This window comes from Papilio xuthus, unplaced genomic scaffold (assembly GCF_000836235.2).
Source record: "Papilio xuthus unplaced genomic scaffold, Pxut_1.1 DF827597.1, whole genome shotgun sequence".
NCBI lineage: Eukaryota > Metazoa > Arthropoda > Insecta > Lepidoptera > Papilionidae > Papilio > Papilio xuthus.
In genome coordinates this window covers 3,642,965-3,664,862 of record NW_013531052.1, presented here as the reverse complement: position 1 = coordinate 3,664,862, position 21,898 = coordinate 3,642,965, and the positions used below count along the sequence as shown (strand labels likewise).

Here is a 21,898-nt window from a genome sequence, read left to right as displayed (position 1 = left end):
GCTCGTTCTGCTATAAAATCTACAACCAGACAGAATTACCCTCACGAAGTATTGGAGTTTTTGAAGAAATGCCGTTGAAATATATTCTTTATATCTATTAGTAATAAAGACTAATTTACTTTGAAATCTGACAGCAATTTTATTGATAGATGCTGTCTCTGTTTTTTATAAGGAGAATGAAAAGGATAGCATGTGTTATAAGTTCTTTGGTAGTCGAGTCACACTAAAATTAAAACTTTGATAAATTATATTACCTTACTATAGTGTGTCTATTTAAGATAGATTAGTTTGTCAACTGACGCCTATAAAATATCTAATTAATTTTGTATGAGGATTAATGTTGTACTTAATGGACGGTTGTCATAATGTCGAATTGTCGCGCACAACGAATCGCTCTTGTAATGTTAACTCAAAAAATGGGTACTATAATTTAGGCATTTTATAACTTTTTGAACTTATTGCAGTTATTTGGCTATGTATCGCACTATTAACTTAAAAAAACCTTTTTGTTCGTCAACACAGCAGCTTTTGGTTTAATGCCTTATTTCTTTATGTAGTTATGAAGGATAAAGTATGAATAGAAATAAATAAACTTTATATTGTTATTCAAAATTAATATTCACGAAATTTTCGATTGCAAGTTCTATGAGAACAAACATAGAAAATTTAAATAATTCCTAATATATTTTACTTAATCCATATCTAGTTAATTGTCAAACTAATCTATCTTAAATAGACTGACTATAGTTACATTACGAAAAAGATCTTGTGACACTCTTTTGACAGTAACAGGAGCTAGTGAGTTGCCATAATTTGGTTTGATTTATGCACACCGGATTTAAAATGTTTGGTAAAATATATAAATACACTTGTACGTGGATTTAATCTAGTTTTATAGTAAACACTAGTAAAATATGTGTTTTAAAATTATAAAATTTTATGTCGATCAGCATATAACTAACCTGATTACTTTTAAAAAAATCTTTATAAGTTTTAAGTATAGTTTAAGTCTAGAATTAAATGTTATATTTTCGTCTGAATAAATATACATTATTCATTATCTGTAGGTGTCTCGTATTAGTTTGACGTCTAATCGTGAGTCCATTTTACTAACGTTATTTCGTATTGTTAATGAAAACACTTATGTAATTAATTATAAAAGAACTCTGAAGGTTTTGCAAGATTTGCGTATTTTTTTTTTCTTGAGGAGGATTTCGTAAATCCAAGACAAGACATTTTTAAAGATTAAATAAAAGTCAAATTTGCTTTAAAATCTAATTGAAACAATTAAAATTATTGTTAAAATGTAATTTTTGGTATTTTTTATATGTTATGAATGTTGTTGATTTCAAAATTAATTGGATACGGCTGTGGAAAAGATGAAATCTTTGAAATGTTTGTATATTTTGAATGTCATTATTTTTGACACTGTGTTACCATGCTAAAAAAAATTGTACTAATTCGGTAGTATTTTAAAATTTAAAAAAAAATCTATCAAATAGAGTTGTTATTGTCTAAATTTAAATTATATTAATGTGAAGCCTGTTGTCTACAAAACACTGACCTCTATATCTCACTGGATAAGCTGTAAGCCGTGGTTTTTGTGCCTGTTTGATTTTAACCATGTTGACGCTGTTAGTAACTGTTAAAGGTGCTTTAAATGCAAAATCTGATTTTTCAAAGCGGCAACCTAACCAGTGGATATTGAAGTCACTGACAAAAATGTATGTTTTAAAGCTAAGTTAGTTTTAATCAACGAGTTTTTGATGTAACTTTAACTGTTGGATGGATTTAATAAATATTTTTGCAACACAGAAAGAATGAAAAACTGTAAGTATCAAGATATTTAACCATAAGTGCCTTAATAAATAATCATGAAATATTTTTATGTAAATTTGCATGAACAAGTTTAATTGGTTACATAGTTTTAAGGCTATTTAGTATTTTTACTAACATATTTTTTTTTATTTTCAACATCAATTACATGAGATTAAGTTATAATGATTCACCATTGGTTTCTCAAATCAAAATCTCTGTATAAAACATATCGTCATCCCTGTCATTATCTTTGTAAGAACAGAGATAACATGTTTTAAACTGAGATTTAGAGTCTCAGAAACCCATGGTAAGTCTATGTAATTTCAGAGTCTATTTTTATAATGCATAATTCAGTAAGTTGTTAAAATATTATAATAATTAGTTTACAAAGCAGTCATAATAATTGAATTATTATAAAATATATTATTACGAACACAATAATGTCGAAAATTGATCTCCCTTCAGTTTCGAATTTCGATCTGATATAATTTAATCTTTTATTGTTTATTAAAATTAAAAATATAAATAAAATTGATAGGTTTCGTCGTACAATTACTAGCTTTTATTTTTTTATATGGATATATCACAAAATAATAACTCAAATTATGAATTAATTGGATATGTACCTTTTTACTTTTTTTTCGATGAAATAAACTAACAAATATATTTTATATGTATGTTTTACTAAAAATTGTAAATAGATTGTTATATTAATTAATGAAATAAATATTTTTCAATAAATTGTATTTATTTTTACCTATAATTAAGTCCCTTATTTACCTACAAAACAACAATAATAAACATCCAAAGAAGTGTTAGTTGCGAAGCATTTTATTGAAACTGGAACACTGCGAACGAAGCTGACTGTACATTGAAGTTGCACAAAATAACTAAACAAAATAAAAAAAATGGTTTCAAGGGTGTCACAGAAAGTTTTTTTTTTATATTCTATAGTTTATTTTATAAAAATTGTAATAATTAAAACAATACGCCAAAATGTAGCTGAAAATAATTCCTACCAAGTATTCCCATTTTTTATTATGGCAACATTTCGACTTTGTTTACTACACAGCCTCGAAACAAAAACAACTCGAACGACTGAAGATCGAAGAGTTTAGGTCAGTTAATTTTGTAACGTTGATCGCATAGGATTGTTGTGTTAAAAGTTTTTACAAGTTATTAATTAAAATAGTAACGTAACTTAATTATTGGAGGAGGTAAATAAGGAACAGTTTGACTTAACAGGAGAAAAAAGACTGTTTCTTTGTTCATCACAATCATAGTGGAAGCGACGTTGCCGCCCTTACGGTTGTTGTACTTTCTTTGTTCTAACGTTACTTAATCTTGATATTATAGCATTCATTTTGAATTATTTCAATAAATATTTGATAGAAACGTATCCAAGGAATGCTTTTGTGCATTGAAATGTGTGTTTTAGAAAGATATTCCTTATCTGACGCAATAACGGTTTGGCAACAGCGCACGGATTTGGACTGAATTCGACATTTATTACTGATGTGTTAGCCAGCAAATAAAGCCATCGGCTTTTCAACATTACGGATTCCTTTATGAGGTAAGTTCTTTAAAAATATAGATGTGCAATTTATTAATAATTAATATTAAAAGTTTATTGTAACGGCAATTTCAAATTTCCCGCGAAATGACGTAATCGGTTTAAAATCGGTCCGCCATTTTTTTCTGGAACTTGTAGTCGACCATCAGTTATCTGTCAATTTCTATTGGAATCTTGTTGCATACGGAGAAACAAAATTTCTCGTCACATAAGGAGTTTTTTACACAAACACCACCCACGGAAGTATCCGGGTAAGTTTGAAATTGCCTTTACACATATTAGTTTTTATTCTAAACTAATCGTTGCAAAAATTTAACAGTTTATGGCCACTATATCCTCAAAACTGGCTGAGTTTTTGGGTCAACCAATACGTTCTTTGTCCTTTGAATAGCTTTAAATTTGCATAATCCGAAAGCTCCCTAGCCTTATAAGTTCGCGACCTAACATGTAGATTGCTTATTGTAGAGAAAGTTAGTTTTAAACATTTCTAATATTACAAAGGTATTTTCTAAAACGACATTTTTGTTTAATATACGTTATTAATGCTATTGTTAATATTAAATCTTAGTAGTAACAGTTCTCTGGAAACTTCTCTTTGGTTTTATTGTTGTCCGTCAAGTTAAAACATGTCTGTTGCGTAATTTATAAATAGATTTAAAGTTTTGTCATCACTTCCTGATACTGTCATAGCAACGGAAATAGGAAGATATGAATAAAGTAATGAGATTAAATTGGCTACAAAGATAAGGGAAGACCAAAAATAGTATGTATTGTGTGAAAGAGGATATGTGTAAGAAGGGGGTGGATTCAGATATGACGGCTGATAGAGATGTATGGAGGAGTACATTCCTTGCCCACCCTCTATAGGGATAAGGGCAAGTTGATGATGAGAAAATTATAATTTGATTTCATATCTATTTTGTCCATTTGTATTACTATTTATCTACAGTGTGTGTCTATAAAATCTACGTCATTATCCTATCTTTTTAAATATTTAACAGATTATATAAAAACTAGATGAAAGCATTGTTGTACAAAAGATATGTGTATAGTCTCTGCCATAAAGTTTGTTTGACACATTATCATGAATACTGCGTCTAAAATTCAAATTGCTTGTTTTATCAATTTGTCCTCGCTGTCCTCAATATTTATCATGTCATTGCACAAGTTGCAAAATATCTTTAATAAAATTATTTTCTGTTTAAAATAAGTGTTGGTGATTCGGGTTAAGTATGTAAGACTAGAATCTTGCCTTACCAATGTATATTTACATAACATTTATCTGATGTTCTTATGGTGTAGAAAAACATTGTGATGCTGCACATACCTGAGAAAATCAAAGATATGTGTGAAATCAACCCGCACTGGGCCAGCATTCACTATCACATAGTCACTCAGGATAGGCTCTGAGACCCTCAGTGGCGATGTATAGTGAGCTGATGATATGTTCAGTTAGATTCTAATAGCGTTCACAAAATTATAGTATTAATTTGTACTAGTCTGTAACTAATGTTACCGGCAGCTGTTTCTTTTGTCATAAAAGAAAGTAAGTTAGCAAACTATGTGTTTATACATTGTTTGTCATCAAACTTCATCCAGAATAATTTAACCATTATGAAGCTATATGAATAACTTCAATCCAAATTTTCTCATTTATATTAAAAGAAGACTTATGAATAATGTAGGTTTATTTGCGATTTTTCATATAAAACAGCTGTATTAACAAACTTGAATTAATATTTACGACAAATTATGAATTGCATTTATTTCTCACATACATGTATAATATCTGGATATATATCACCTTGCTTGCTTGCAAAGAAATAATTTTGTGAATGCGTCATCAGGCAAAACATCTTACTAGTATTATAAATGCAAATCTTTAGATGTTTGTTATAGAAGGTATCTCCATAACAGTTGAAGGGATCTTGATGAAATTTGGTATACATATAGAACATTGGAAGAACACATAGGCTACTTATTAAGGTTTTTTTTTTCTGCGAGTATGAAGTTGCAGGTTACATTGGTAGAACAGTGGTAGAGCCCACTTTAACATCTTCACACGAATCGGCCGGGCTCGCCCGGTGAAATACCACGACCACACAGAAGACAGGCGTGAAGTGGAAGCAATTCCGCGTTTCGTCTGTTGAGTGTGCGTCCCGGAGGCCTAATTTAGTCCTCTTTCCCTTCCCATCCTTTTTCTTAGAAGGAAAGGATGGGAAGTGGAAGTGGACTTTCCGGATGAGAGTTTGCATGGGATGGGAAAATATTTTCTTTCTGTGCATCCTCTCCTCCGTCGATTAAAGGTAGGCAACACATATGCGATTGTGTATGTCTAAGGGCAACAGTCACTTCGCTATTGCCACCATTTGATATATAAAAAGAAAAACATAGTATATATATTTTTTACAATATATTCTAATGTAGTTATGTTATTTTCTTTATTATACAACTAATTGCGTATATAGTATTTAAACTTGTTAGTTACAAGGTCAACTTGTTTTTTTTTCTATGTTTTGGCATTGTGGTTATAGAGAATGAAATTTAAAGCTTTTGTTTTTTATATGAATGCAATATTTTTTCTTTTGTATATAGCTATAAATATATATTTGGGATATTATCAAGTAATAATAATAATTAAAAACATATCTTTGGAAATAGATTAGCTTTAAGATCATCAATCACCTTTTATTATTAAAAAAATGTAATTATTTGAAATAAAAAAGTAGTTTTTAATATGCATGCATCAGCTGTCTTTCTTTCTAAATAAGTACAACAATTCGTTATGACATTACATACAGACAATATAATTTTATTATTATCTATAGATTTTGAGATAGAATAGTGAAATAGTATGATTTTTTAAATATAGTTTAATATTGTGCATGATGTCACGTATGTCACTGCCGCCCGAGGTTTGGCCCCCCGCCGAGGAGACGCCTACGTGACTTCTAGTGCCGTCAATATAGCGTCACTCTGACATTGACTTTAGGGTACAACTCACTGTATACATGGACAGGCTATGCGTTGTAGTGTTTTGTGCCCGTTTGATTTAAGCCATTTTGACGCTGACTGTTGTAAACTGGATCTTTGAAATATACATCTAAAGTTTTGCATTTATAATATCAGTGAGAAGTAATCTTATTAATATTAAAAATATAGAACTTCTGCGTGGATCTTGCTGATATTTAACATAGATATAGAACATAGTCTGGAGGAATACATTGGCTACTAATTTTTTTTTTAATTCCGCGCGAACGGAGTCGTTAGTTTTTTTTTTAAATGTTGGTAATTCTTATGAATTATTGTCGGAGCAGGTTTATAAAATGTGATTTAAAAACTTCGAGTAGGTTCCGAGTATTTTAAATATGGTGTCGACCGTGAAACGATATGTGTCACCGGGTTAAATTTAACCGTGGATTAATACAGAGGAAAAATAGAACTAATTTGTGTTAAAACAATTTTACTGAAAAGATAATTATATAATATACTATAATATAGCTGTCGCTCGCGGCTCCGTCCGAGAGGATATATAAAAATCTTAATATATAGATAAGTTAAATAAAAAGCAGCTCTTTAAGGCATAGATTGAAGAAAAAAATGAATAAATAGTATCCTATGTCCGTCTCCTGGCTCTAAGCTACCTCGTCACCCTTTTTCTGGCATATTGGTAAAGCCGTTCTTGAGTTATAAATAGTGTAACTAACACGACTTTCTTTTATATATTTATTTATCTATTATATAATTATGAAAGTATGTAGTTGTCACCCCATCTCAAGAATCTATGGCTGAACCTTGAACCCATTGAATCTTTAAACCATAGACTAAATTTACGCTAAATTACAAAATATTTCCAGTAAAACACTCAATACTAGCGGTTGCTCGCGACGTCATCTGAACGGATATAAAAAACTTAATAGTAGCCTATGTGGTTTTCTAGACTTCTACATATATGCCAAATCAGCGACATTCATGCAGCCGTTCTGTAGATACCATCTGACAAACATCCATCCAACCTTACTTGCAAAAGTTTAGATGGATGGATGTTTGAAGGTGTCTCCGGAACGGCTCAACGGATCTTGATGAAATTTGGCACACATGTAGTATATAGTCTGGAAAACCACATAGGCTTATTAAGTTATTTTTAATTCCCCGTGGACGGATTCGCGGGCTACAGCTAGTTATTAGTATTTCGACGTTGTAACGAGGCAGAGCTGTTATGCAATGACCTTTGGAATTTCTTCAAAAAGTAAATATTATGAAGCAAGAATCTACGCTGCCAGACTATTTTTATTTTGTTTAAACACTTGAAGGGCATCGAACCCGTATCACGTAATAAACGTAATACATATTAAAAACTTTTTATTTCAAACTCAACTGAAGTTTGTCTAGATTTAATTATCGTCTAATTAAAATTGACCTAGGTTTGCTTATAGTTGGTTTCCGAGATTAATATCTTTGTATGTGTCATTCCTGTCTTTGTATGACAAAATGTAGATGGAAATATGTTTTTAACGGCATTTTTGGCCTCGGAAACCCATATTTAGTGAGTATTTTTAATATTTACTTTGGTCTATTTGATAAGTAATATTGTCTTGAACATAATATTAATAATTTAAAGGAGATTGGAGTTTTTTTTTTATTAATTAATTTATATAGGTCATAACTGCTTTATTATTCCTCTCTACCCTGTTTATTAGTTAAAACTGCGTATATAAATCTGATTAATAATTTTTGATGCTCTTTATGAAGCCCACTAGCTGTCGTCTGCGATGCCGTCCGCGTGAAATTAAAAAAAATCATAATTAGTAGCCTATGTGTTATTCCAAACTGTGTTTTAAATCGATGCCAAATTTATTCTTAACATTCGCATTTATAATATTAGTAAAATAGACAAAGAAAACATATTTGATGTTTATTACGAAATTAACCAAACATTTCTGTAAATGTGAAAACAAGTTTTATTATCGTGGCTGAGATCTTTGACTCGTTAACGGCCTACTTTCCCGCCAAAGCGATAGCGCGCCAAAAATAACACGCAACAAGAAATAGGTATGCTAGATGGCGCTTCAACGTAACGGGTAACGGAACGGATTATATTTTGTCTATGTTTTGAACGAGAATATTTTATTACTAGCTGTCGCACACGACTCCGTCCGTGCGACATAAAAGTAGTAGTTAATTACTGTCCTTTGTGTTCTTCAAGACTATGTTCTATATGTATGAGTAATTTCATCGTTATCCGTTAAGTCGTTCTAGAGATATCGTCAAACCATCTAAACATTCGCATTTATAATATTAATAACATTATTTGATAGTATTATTATAATTGGTTGAATTGTTTGAAGCTTATGCTAAACTAGCTGTCGCCCGCGACTCCGTCCGCGTGGATATATATAAAAAAACTTAATTAGTCTAGCCCACCCAACCATCCATCCACATCACATACATCTAAACATTCGCATTTATAATATTAGTAAGTTAAATAAAAAGCAGCTCTTCAATAAATTCGAAATAAAAAATGAATAAATAGTATCCTATGTCCGTCTCCTGGGTCTAAGCTACCTCCTCAACAATTTTCAGGCATATCGGTAAAGACGTTCTTGAGTTATAAATAGTGTAACTAACACCACTTTCTTTTATATATATATAAGATATTAATTGTTTGGTAAAACTTGATTAAACTTAACAAAGATGTTTGACCGTTTACAGGCTCTTTACACGTGTGTTATTTTAGGCCTCTGACGTTATATGTACGAATTAGGCCAAGCGTTTACATGTGCGCACTTTATCTGTTAGGGTGACAATAAATTTTAATGGACATTCAATATAAAGTAAGATAAAAAAATGGGCACGTATTTATCTGATAAAATGGTTTGATTACCTAAAAAACTATATTTATGTCCCAAATTTTTTAAATTACACGTCTTAATAAAGATAAATGTAGAGTTTTAACTAAAGTGTTGATTTCAAATATTTAAAATACTAATTAAGTAATCGTGTAAAACAAATTAAACTTAGGAAAAACTTGAAAATGTTTTAAGAACTTAGATCGTTCATAATGAATATAATTTTAACAAATTTAGTTAAAATTATATTCATTTTAACTAGAATGTCCGTAAAAATGTTAAAAGCTAAAAAATCTTAATTTCTTATTATATAAATGCGAATGTTTAAATGGATGGATGTTGCAAGATATCTTTAGAACAGCTGCATAGATCTCGCTGAAATTTGTCATAGATGTAGAACATAGTCTGGAAGAACACATAAGACTACTAATTAATATATATTTTTTAATTCTGCGTGTATAGTGTCGCAGTCGACGACTGTTTTTAATATAAAATTCAAAAATTTAATGTCACCCTATTCAATATGCCAGAGTGAACAGCTGTCGTCACAGCTGTCGCGTTTCACCGCACCATACGCGATTGGGACGTCGCAGTTGTGTAATACACGGCTTATAGAAAGTTCTAGAAGTGTAAGCCACTGTTGTTGCTAAGCAAATATTTATCAGCTCACTATACGTCACCACTGAGAGGTTCGGAGACTTCCCTAAATGACTAGGTCATAGTCAATGCTGGCCCAGTGCGGATTGACTTCATATCTTTGAATTTCTTTTTTTTTATATCATAAGGTGGCAAACGAGCGAGCGGCCACCTGAAACCGCTGAAATAGCGAAGTGACCGTTGCCCATAGACAAACGCAATTGCATATGCGTTGCCTAACTTTAATCGACGGAGGAGAGGATGCACAGAAAGAAAATATATTCCCTTTCCATGCATCCTCTCATCCGGAAAGTCCACTTCCACTTCCCATCCTTTCCTTATAAGAAAAAGGGTGGGAAGGGAAAGAGGACTAATTTTGGCCTCCGGGACGCACACTCATCAGACGAAACGCGGAATTGCTTCCACTTGACGCCTGTCTTCTGTGTGGTCGTGGTATTTCACCGGGCGAGCCGGGCCGATTCGTGCGAAGATGTTAAAGCGGGCTCTACCACTGTTAATATTCTTGTCAGATATGTGCAGTAGCACGATGTTCTATTTCACCGTAAGAAAATCGCATAAAGTAAAAAAATGTGTAGTCAAAGAAATTATTTGCAGTCAGTCAGTCATACAAAATGTATGTATGTATAAATAAAATAGCTATGTATGAGATTCGAGTGGGACTAAGGTCGCATAGCGCTTGTTAAATCAAGGTTTCAAAGAGGTAGACCTTACAGTAAAGGTTATTCGTTATGGTGTTTATTTTCCTACTAGCTGTCGCACGAGACTTTGTCCGAAGGTTTTAAAATTAGTAGCCTATGTGTTGTTCCAGATTATGTTCTACATCTATGACAAATTTCATCAAGATTCGTTGAACCGTTCTTCCATCTAAACTTTCGCATTTATAGTATTGTCAACTCCCACTGAGGGGCTCGGAGCCTACCCATATTACGGGTGACTAGGCCATAGTCAACCACGCTGGCCCAGTGGGTTGGTTGACTTCACACATATCTTTGAATTCCTTCTCAGATATGTGCTGGTTGCATCACGATGTTTTCCTTCACCGTATGAACGTCGGATAAATGTACATATGTTATAATCGAAAAACACATTGGTACATGGCGGGATTCGAACCCAGGATCCGCAAATTGCAAGTCAAGTGCTTAAACCCCTGAGCCACCGACGCTCTTTATAGTATTAGTAAAAAAATAAAGATTTATTCTCTCCTACGTATTATACCATAAAATTCTATAATCCCACAGAAAATTTTATTTGTAACTCTAGAACAAAATGAAAGTCTTTGTATATTTGCTTTAAATGGTAATATAACTTGCAAATTTACAATAACAAGGCGTATCATAGTTTTTATGAACGCAAACCGTGTGATATGTACACGGAGTAATTAACGCGTAACATACACTAGGCTTCATAGTGATGGGCATACGATATATCTAAACGCATTTATGTTATCGATAAGACAAAAAAAAATCTTACCTCACATAGAGTAGAAAAAGAACAGACATATCTATAAACGTCTAATATGACAAAATAGTTTACGCCAGAAACTCCGTCCGTGCAGAATTAAAAAAAAATTATAAGTAGCCTATGCGTTCCAGGCTATATTCTACATCTGTGCCAAATTTTATCGTTATCTGTTGAGTCGTTCTGGAGATACTTTCTAACAAACATCAATCTAAACATTCACATTTATATTAGCACTAGCTGAATAGGTGTCGCACGCGATTCCGTCCGCGCGGAATTGAACAAAAAACCTAATGAGTAGTCTATGTGTTCTTCCATACTATCCATACCAAATCTATGTTAAATTTCATCTAAACCTTTTGAGCTGTTCTCAAGATATACATCTAAACTTTCGCATTTATAATATAGACTATAGATTTATCGGACGTTTAAAAAATATCGACATAATTCCCATCACTAATGTTTTATTAACGAGGTGTAAATTTCACACAGTGCGCGGTGGGGCGTAAGTAACTTTCACTGTATCTCGCATTGTTATGTTAGGCGTGGATTCTCTATTTTAAACGTTCTTAAGTCTTCAACCGTAGCCCTGTAATACTATTAATAAGATATAGCCTGTAACTTCGAATTTAAACAGAAATTAGTAGCCTATGTGTTCTTCCGGACTATGTTCTACATCTATGACAAATTTCAGCAAGATCCGTGCAGCTGCTCTGGAGATACCTTCTAACAAACATACATCCATACATCTAAATAATTGCATTTATATTACTTTGATTTGTATAGTTTTTTTTGGACTTAAAAAACGAATAGTCTTGACAAAATTTTAAAATCTTTGAGTTCATGTGACTCTTTCATAGTCTCTTATGTTAATGATATTATAGATGCGAATGTTTAGATGTTTGTTTGAATATATCCAGATCTCGATGAAATATGGCATACGGTCTGGAACACATTGGCTTATAAATATGTTATTTTATTCCGCGCGGACGGAATCGCGAGCGATAGCTAGTTGTACTATAACGTAACACGTGTGTACGTGATTGCTAGCACGTCACGACAAACAGATGGACCTCATTTCAAACTTGTTTGTACGTTGATGTACCACTTTGTATTCTACTCACATGTAATAAAGTTGAAAATTTATTGTATAGTGTTGAATAGTTTGCTCGCGTCTTAATAAGTAGCTTATGTGTTCATCCAGACTATGTTCTACATCTATGACAAATTAGCTGTCGACCGCGACTCCGTACGCGCGGAAAAAAATAGTATGTGTACCAGACTATGTTCTACATATAATCCAAATTTCAGCGAGATCCATGCAGACGTTCTAGAAATATCTTCTAACATCTAAACATACGCATTTATAATATTAGTAAGATTTCATTGAGATCCATGCAGCCGTACTGGAGATACCTTTAACAAACATCTATGTAAACATTCGTATTTATAATATTAGTAAGACTCTTGTTTACCGCTTTTTAATATTAAACACGTAAGTTTATTGCTCTTATGCACGTCAGAATAAATATATAAAGGTTGTTGACACATTATCTATTGTTATTTTTCGATAAATGTAAGTAAAAGACACGATGACGTTTGTTTTTCCCCGAATGATAGTGTATTGTTTTTCAAAGGTATGTCCCGTCCATTGTGATTTGGAGTATAAATATGTAGATCGATTTCAACTGTTAAAAGGTTTAATTCCCGTGTCGCATAATGTTTCTTTAAGTGTATATAACGTTGGCATTAATAAAAAAGTAAATAACAGTGGTAGAACCCGCTTTAACATGTTCGCACGAATTGTCCCGGCTCGCTCAGTGAAATACCACGACCACACAGAAGACAGGCGTCAAGTGGAAGCAATTCCGCCTAATTTAGTCCTCATTCCCTTCCCACCTTTTTTATAAGGTAAAGATGGGAAGTATAAGTGGACTTTCCGGATGAGAGGATGCATGGGAAGGGAAAATATTTTTTCTCTCTGTGCATCCTTTCCGTCGTCGATTAAAAGTAGGCAACGTATATGCAATTGCGTATATCTATGGGTAACGGTCACTTCGCTATTTCAGCGATTTCAGGTGGCCGCTCGCTAGTTTGCCACTTTATGATATAAAAAGAAAAAAAGGTATTATAATATAGAATTTTATAATCTACAGTTTTGTCTCAGGTAACTTTTTGACAAAAATCACCAATTTACTGAATTTTAAAACCTTAAAACTCCAGTAGCCGTGATATGCTGTATGCCAAAAACATCGTAGACACATAATCTATGAGATATAGAGGCATTTGTCTGATAGCTGAATTATCGGCGATTTTAATGTAGTCTCCATACAAATTTTCAGGGAAATTCTAAATTAATGTTGCCTTGGGTACGAAGAGCCTTAACTCAATAAGGTTCTGCGTCATTTAATCTTTTACGTCATTCGGTTACAACATGGAAACCGTATCGAGGAAAATTAAGGCTTGTGGTTATTTACAGTACAGAGCTATTTTACAGTGGGCTTCCACTGATGAAATAGCCAGAGTGTTTGAGAATCGCTTAAATATTATAAATGCGAATGTAACTCTATACGCCTGTCTGGGCCATAGTTAACCACGCTGGCCCAGTGCGGGTTGACTTCACACATATCTTTGAATTTCTTCTCAGATGTGTGCAGGTTGTATCACGATGTTTTCCTTCACCGTAAGAACGTCGGATAAATGTACATATGTAAATCGAAAATTTGAAAAACACATTGGTACATGGCGGGATTCGAACCCAGGACCTGCAGATTGCAAGTCAAGTGCTTGACACCTGATCCACCGACGCTCTTAAAAGTAAATTAAAATAACAATAGGGGATGAAAATATGTTTTATATGTGTTTTGTTATGTATTATAAGCGTTAGTAAAATAAGTAGCCTATAAAATTAAAATGCTATCCAAAAACAAGATTTCACGCGGACGAAGTCTAGGGCACTGATAGTTTAATAAAAATTGCCCTACCGATAGAAGGGCAGAAATATTTTGCTTGAAAACATATAGAGGTGTGACGTGATCTATCGAAATTGTTAGCGAATGCCAGTCGGATGTTTTTTCGGCACAAGTGATAAAAACAAGCTCGTTATAATTTAGGGTTGTCAAAAGATTAATTAAATTTATTGCCAAATATTTGTACGTAATAGTTGATGAATTTCTTGTATTAGGCTAATATAAGGTTCATAATAGGATTAACAATGAAAAAATACATAAATACTAGTTTCAAATCACGTGATGTTGATGTTTAAAAATCTTAGAAGTAGAAATTGTTATCATGGGATAGCAAGTTATGTTTTTTTTAATCTGACTAATATAAATTCGAGTGTTTAGATGGATGGATGTTTGTTTTAAGGTATCTCCAGAACAGGAAAACGGTTCTCGATGAAATTTGTCATACATATAGAACATAGTCTGGAAGAACACATAGACAACTAATTATGTTTTAATTCCGCGCGGACAAAGTCGCGAGATAGCTAGTGTTTACATTTTCACTTTTAAAACTCCAGGGTTACTAAACAATCTAAAATTAAATACGATATAAATAATTTAGTTTAAATTTAATAGGTGACAACCCTGAGTTGTCAGCCACCGCCCGCGTGTATTGACTGCCAAGGCCAGACGAGAATCTTGCAAATATAAGATAAAAAAAAAACTTGATAAGAATTGTTTTAAGTACCTTCGTCCTAACGACCTTTTTGTAAGTTTATTGACGATTTTTACAAAATATTCCATAGCGTCTAGACTCTGTAGTACATTTATCTAATGTAAAAATATATTTATCATTGTGTATCGCAAAACGCTTCCTTGTATGACGTTATATTTGTTGATAAATATGTTTATAGAGACATCTTAATACTTACTAATATTATAAATATGAATGTTTGGATGTATGTTTGAAGATATCTCCTAAACGGCTCAATGGAACTTGATGAAATTTTAACAGTACAAAAATTAACAGTGGTAGATCCCGCTTTAACATCTTCGCACGAATCGGCCCGGCTCGCCCGGTGAAATACCACGACCACACAGAAGACAGGCGTCAAGTGGAAGCAATTCCGCATACAGTCTGATGAGTGTGCGCCCCGGAGGCCTAATTTAATCCTCTTTCCCTTCCTGCCCTTTTTCTTATAATGAAAGGATGGGAAGTGGAAGTGGACTTTCCGGAAGAGAAGATGCATGGAAAGAGAAAAAAATTTCTTTCTGTGCATCCTCTTCTCCGTCGATTAAAGGTAGACAACGTATATGCAATTGCGTAAGTCTATGGGCAACGGTCACTTCGCTATTTCAGCGATTTCAGGTGACCGCTCGCTCGTTTGCCACCTTATGATATAAAACAAAAATGGCATAGATGTAGAACATAGTCTAAAACACATAGGCTATTTATTGTTTTTTTTTTTAATTACGCTCAGAAGCAGTTTTTTAGTCGCGGGCTAATAGTTTATAAAATAGATCTGGTGTTATTTTAATAACTAGCTGTCTAAAATAAAAACTTAATAGTCTATGTGTTCTTCCAGACTATGTTCTACATCTATGAGAAATTTCAGAGAGATTCATGTATTCGTTCTAGATATACCTTCAAAAAAACATACATTTAAACATTCGCATTTATAATATTAGTAAGAGTAAGATTATTGTGAATTCTGTTGAATTGTATATTAAATATTAAAATGGCCGCATGGATGTTTAAATTTTTGCAATAAATAATTTATAATTAATATTTTACAGGTATTGTTTTGTTTATTATTATATCCCTCATCAAGAGATCCCATTATCTCTTTGCGAGACATAAAAATAGTATCAAGGGTGTTTACCCAGTGTATACTAGCGGGATCGGGATAGACCGTGGCGATATATAATTATTTATATTGTAGTTTAGCTGTTGTAGTCTACTACAGGCTGAAGTGTAGTCTACATACAAGCTGAAGTGTAGTCTACATACAAGCTGAAGTGTAATCCACATACAAGCTGAAGTGTAGTCTACCTACAGGCTGAAGTGTAGTCTACTGAAGGCTGAAGTGTAGTCTGCAGTGGCTATTGTAGTCTACGACAGCCGGGCCGGGCAGTAGTGTTCAACCATTACTGCGAGTAACCTGACATCCAGGCGCTAGGTGGCTGGGCAATTGTCTTTCAACAAGACATTGTACCCGGTAACCCAATAGGGAATTCCTTCCATACTTTCCCAAACACCTACTATTATACCAAGTATCCTGATCCTTTGGTATAAGTACCAAGACTACTCAGTCCCTCTTCTCCTTTGGTCTCATCCTTATTCGGAGCGCTCTGTGGTTTACCATGGAGTGGTCAGCGCTGACAGTCGACGCTCTCTTGTCAGGTACTAGGCCTCGTCGCCCGGTCGCTGGGACCCACGGGTCGGGCAGTGGGGGAATCGGCGCGACCGCAAAGGGGGGATTTGACGCATATAGCTCTTCTCCTGCACAAGCTTTGGTAAGTGCTGTGATTGTACTAGGTTGTCTATTGTTTATTGTTGTCTTTGACCACTGACCTCTGTAAATGGACGGGCTATGAGACGTAGTTTTTTGTGTCTATTTGATTTTTGGTATTTGGAGCTTGATTGTACTGGTTTGTAAGGTGGTGTGGATTCGATCTAAAATAGATTAACTGTCACGTAACATCAACTGCGGGGTTAGATATAAAGTGCATTCGCTTCGAAGTTATTCCATATCGAACTTCAAAAATGTATGGAACTGACACGCGACAATCTTGTGACTTATCCAAAGGTATTGTCAGTATGCATTTTTGAAATTCGTTATGAAATAACATAACATAACAATTTGTCCAACTATTATAAGTCGTAATCGCCTATCCATTTATAGAGGTCAATTTTAGACAACATTGTGTTAGATTCTAGTTGATAGCAGAAATCAACGATAAATGAAATAAACTTTTACGAGGGCTTTAAATATTGTCTGTCCTCATATACATTTTAAGGAATTAAAATTTTTGAATCTATTAAATTCCGAATATTAATTTCGGCCTTAAGAAGTGGTATACATTGCTTGATATAACTAGAGAGGGAAAAAGAGTTTAAATTTCTAACTTTGACGACTGAAATATAGAAAGATAAGTCAAAGAGGGCCTAGCACGAATATTTTCGAGAATCGTCATCGATTTTTTTTTTAAATTCAACCAAAAATGTCGTACTAATTATCGCAAATGTTCGTGTTAGGTCCACTGATCTATTGAGTGGAATAAAGGAAAATGTTTGTTTTTATAGGTGCCGATTCACCCTTTGCTCGATACCGCCAGGCCGGGCGAGATGTCGCGAGCGGGCGCGAGGCACCCGGGTGCTGAAGATAGTGTACCCAGCTCGTCAACAGACACAATGGATAGACCTGAACAATTATACGCAACGCTTAACGAATATCTACAATTGGAACATAAGTTCCAACCCAGGTTGTGTCTTCCTGATGAATCTGAGGTGAGTTTTGTATTATCATTATTTAATGTAGGTTCCCGAGCTGTATCCCTCGACTCTGTCCCTGCGAAAAAAAAATAGTAGTCTATGTGTTCTGCCAGATAATGTTTCAAATCTGTGGCAAATTTCAGCAAGATCCGTTCTGGAGATGCCTTCTAACTTTTAGATATTACTAGCTGTTGCCCGCGACTCCGCCCGCGTGTTTGTCTTTAAAAAATAAAATGTAGGGGTGGACTACCCTTAACATTTAGGGGGATGAAAAATAGATGTCTGATTCTCAGAGCTACTCAATATGCTCACAAAATTTCATGAGAATCGGTCAAGCCGTTTCGGAGGAGTATGGGAACGAAAATTGTGACACAAGAATTTCTTGTGAGGCGCGAATTACTTGCTTTTGTTACAAAGTCCAGTGTCAGAATGAATAGTGAGGGGACACGAACGTCGACATTTTAGTAAGGCTAGTGTTGGGTCAGTACACTGCCACATTTTCGGATTCTCTTCTTAACATAACATACATCCATACATTCGTATTTATATTTAAGTCTCTTCTTATATTTTATTACGTTAAAGTATATTAAAGTATTGCGTATTAAAACTATTGCCACCGATAGCAGGGGTACTCAAATTTCTCTTATCAAGGGCCGCGTTGAAAATATAAATAAGTCTTGACCCACTGACATACATACAAGTATTACAATGCAATACAAGGATGTTATAATAACGTACTGAACGTATTTATTACTACGTTTTATTTCTTTAACAAGCTAATTTGATGCAGTAATCCTACTTATTTAGTGGATAAAGTCGCACTATTCGACAAAATGACATCACTTAAGAAGTTATAATTGTAAATAAAAAACAATAGATTAAAATATTGTTTTGAAGTTAATAAACAATAAAATTCGGTTCCTATCAGAGTTAAAATTATTCAAAACTAGCGATCGCCCGCGATTTCGTCCGCGCGAAATTAAAAACAATTAGCCTATGTGTTCTTCCGTACTCTACGTTCTATATGTATGCCAAATTCCATCAACATCCGTTCAGCCGTTCTTTAGATACCTTCAAGCAAACAACCATCTAAACATTCGCATTTATAATATTAGTAAAATAGCGGGCCGTAGTTTGTTGCCCCTGTCTTATTTATACAGCGAAACTCTTTTATCGCTACTGACCTTGTTACGTACCATTTACATAGAGCGGAGGTCGATTCTTGCGAAAAATATACTATACATGGTGTTTCAAAATAATATTTACTTTTATAATCATAAAATTTAAAAATATACGTTGTTACATGAACATCGTGTTTGTGTATTATATTGAGTGGTGATACATTAGTGAATACATCTCAATAGTATTAATTTTATTTATTAAAAACATCCTGTATATCTGTAATTCTTAAACCTTGGCTGTAAAGCGTTTTAACCTTATATTAAGTTGAATTAAACAAATGATTAACGGTTCTAATAAATAAAAAAAAAACAATCCAACAGACTCAATCCCACATTTATTTTGTACCATGGTTCTTGGGAAGGAGGACTTTAAGGTTACTAGTTGTAACCGCGATTCCGTCTAAACGGGATTAAACAAAAAAACTTAATTAGTAGTCTATGAGTTCTTCCAGACTATGTTCTATATGTGTGCCAAATTTCATCGAGATCCAAGCAGCCGTTTTGGAGATACGTTCAAACTATTTACCATCTATTCATTACACATTTGTACATAGCCAGATTCGAACACAGGACCGGCAGACAAGTCTAGTGCTTAACACGTTAGCTGCCATAATGATTTTTCGAAAAACGAAAAAAAAAATTTTTTTTTTAATTTTGTCCAAAACCTTTTGAATGGGGCCTTGCGGGCTCACGCTGTATACAGTTCGATTAAAAAGCCACATTGTTGAATGGAAGTATGGCTTGTCGGACGTATAGTCCGACATGGCGGCTAACGTGTTAACCCTTAAGATATCAAGGCTTAAAAGCTATAATTTTCACTTAAATCTTCTGTATAAAAGTGTTTATTGATTGACCTAAATTCGGCCCCTAGCGAATGTCTTCTGTCCCCATGAAATATAGTACATTGAGGCATTTCTTAATAGTTTGGTGACACGTCATTCCTTGACCTAAATAAATGAAACCGTTTTGTCGTCTGTTGAATTTAATTTGTTAAGGTTATAAACTAGCTGTCGACACGAGACTCTGTCCGCGTGGAATTAAAGGAATATTTAATAAGTATGTGTTCTTCCAGACTATGTTCTATATGTATGACAAAATTTCAGCGAGATCCATGCAGCTGTTCTGGAGATATCTTCTAACAAACATGCATACATCTAAACTTTCCAATTTATTATATTAGTAAGATGGCGATGTTTAGATGGATGCACGTTTGTTTGAAGATAACTCAAGAACGGCTGCATAGATCTCGTTTAAATTTGTCATAGATGTAGAACATAGTCTGGAAGAACACATAGACTAATAACTAGGTTTTTTTTTCGACACAGACAGAGTCGCGTGACACAGCTATTTATAATCAAAATTGTATATGTTATATTCATTTACTTTTGTTGACATTATATAGACTGATTATAAATTGACGAATTTAACAATCTGTTTGTGACGTATGTTGTTGTAGTTATTTTAAAAACTAGGAAGTTAACTGTGAATTACATTTTACCATTGTTTACTATTCAAATTTATTCAAACAAAGCGACCTGTTTGAGAATTTGCAAGTATTAACGCAATTTTTTTTTAACTCGAATACGAAATTACGCGCTTATAAAAAACTGAATAAGTAGCCTATGTTCTACATCTATGCCAAATTTCATCAAGATCCATGCAGCCGTTCTACAGATACCTTCTATACATCAAAACATTCGCATTTATAATATTAGTAAGATGGGAATGCTTTGATGGATGTTTGTTAGAAGCTGTAATTTGGTATACATATAGAACATAGTCTGGCAGAACACATAGGCTAATAAGTTTTTATTTTAATTCCGCGGAGAGTCGCGGATGATAGCTAGGGTGTTGCAAACGTGTGTTTCGTCAATGAAAACACATTTGTTTATTTACAATTGTTATGTACGAAACGTTTCAAAACTTACGAGGTTAAACTTCGCATAGAGATGAGATCTTATGTAACATGTCGGTTTCAAAAGTAGTTAAATACGCGTTAAGTGTTTAGAAATGAAATATTTATATGGCGTCTTTGTCTCTTGTCTTACAATGGATGGATGTATAAAGGTATCCAGAACGTCTGAACAGATCTCGAGGAAATTTGTCATACATATAGAACATTGTCTGGAAGAACACATAGGCTACTATGATTTTTTCTAATACCGCGCGGACGTAGTCGCGGGCGACAGCTTGTTAGTTATAAATATGATCCCAAATGTTTTATCATCCTGTAAATCTACATTTTAAAAGCTTTATTCTCCTTGTTTGACTTATAAGTTTTCATTCACAGAGTGGTGAGGTAACGATAGGTGCACGAGACGGCGCTGCACACGTACTACGCTGTCTCAAAGTGTGGTTCGACCTGCCTGCTGATGTACTTGTCAGTGCTATCAACCTATTCGACAGGTATGCATATCCCGCTCTTGCTCAAGGGCTGGCTGCGCTGGGCGAGATTTTTGGTGTTGGGGGAAATCTTCCAAAGAAAGGGTAACTTAGAGGGTACCGTAGGCGCCGATATCCGACGACCCATTTTACCTGGTGTCCTTGGCGAGATATTTGAGGCGTCCTCTTTCTTTGGTGTCGGGGAAAACCTTCCAAAGATAGGGCAACTTAGGGCGTCTTTTTGCCCGGCGCCTTAAATCTTATCACTGTGTCCCATGAATATTTTAATTGTAGTTTCCCAACTCAATATTTTCTTGTAAGCAAATAATGGAAATGGGACGTGTTTTGGGGTGTATAGTTGTAGTCTAATTTTATTTTCAGCTTTGGTAATAGCAAAGCAAGTATTATCAGTTAAAGCAGTGGATAGGTAGGAAAGAAAGAAAGCACTGCAAGAAGTAGAAGGTGTATTGAAGAAGGAAAGGCGATACAAAAGAAATGGCATAGGTACGAGCTGCAAGCGAAATGCGCGCGCGCGACGG

At 33.9% G+C, this 21,898-nt stretch overlaps 2 protein-coding genes across 2 annotated transcripts in view; both read left to right on the top strand.

Annotated features, from left to right (window-relative positions):
- LOC106118113 (uncharacterized) overlaps positions 1-491 on the top strand; it is a 23,003-nt gene extending 22,512 nt beyond the window's left edge. The window contains exon 9 of the mRNA XM_013312668.1: positions 7-491. Within this exon, the coding sequence (XP_013168122.1) occupies positions 7-78 (72 nt within the window). The 3' untranslated portion in view covers positions 79-491. The remainder of the gene's footprint in view (positions 1-6) is intronic.
- A 3,005-nt stretch (positions 492-3,496) lies between these two features.
- LOC106118310 (uncharacterized) lies at positions 3,497-21,481 on the top strand. The gene is made up of 4 exons (XM_013312949.1): positions 3,497-3,642; positions 16,705-16,817; positions 17,608-17,811; positions 21,268-21,481. Exons 3-4 carry the CDS (start codon positions 17,650-17,652, stop codon positions 21,466-21,468), a joined length of 363 nt encoding a protein of 120 aa, XP_013168403.1. The 5' UTR covers positions 3,497-3,642; positions 16,705-16,817; positions 17,608-17,649; the 3' UTR covers positions 21,469-21,481.
- Positions 21,482-21,898: the final 417 nt, after the last annotated feature.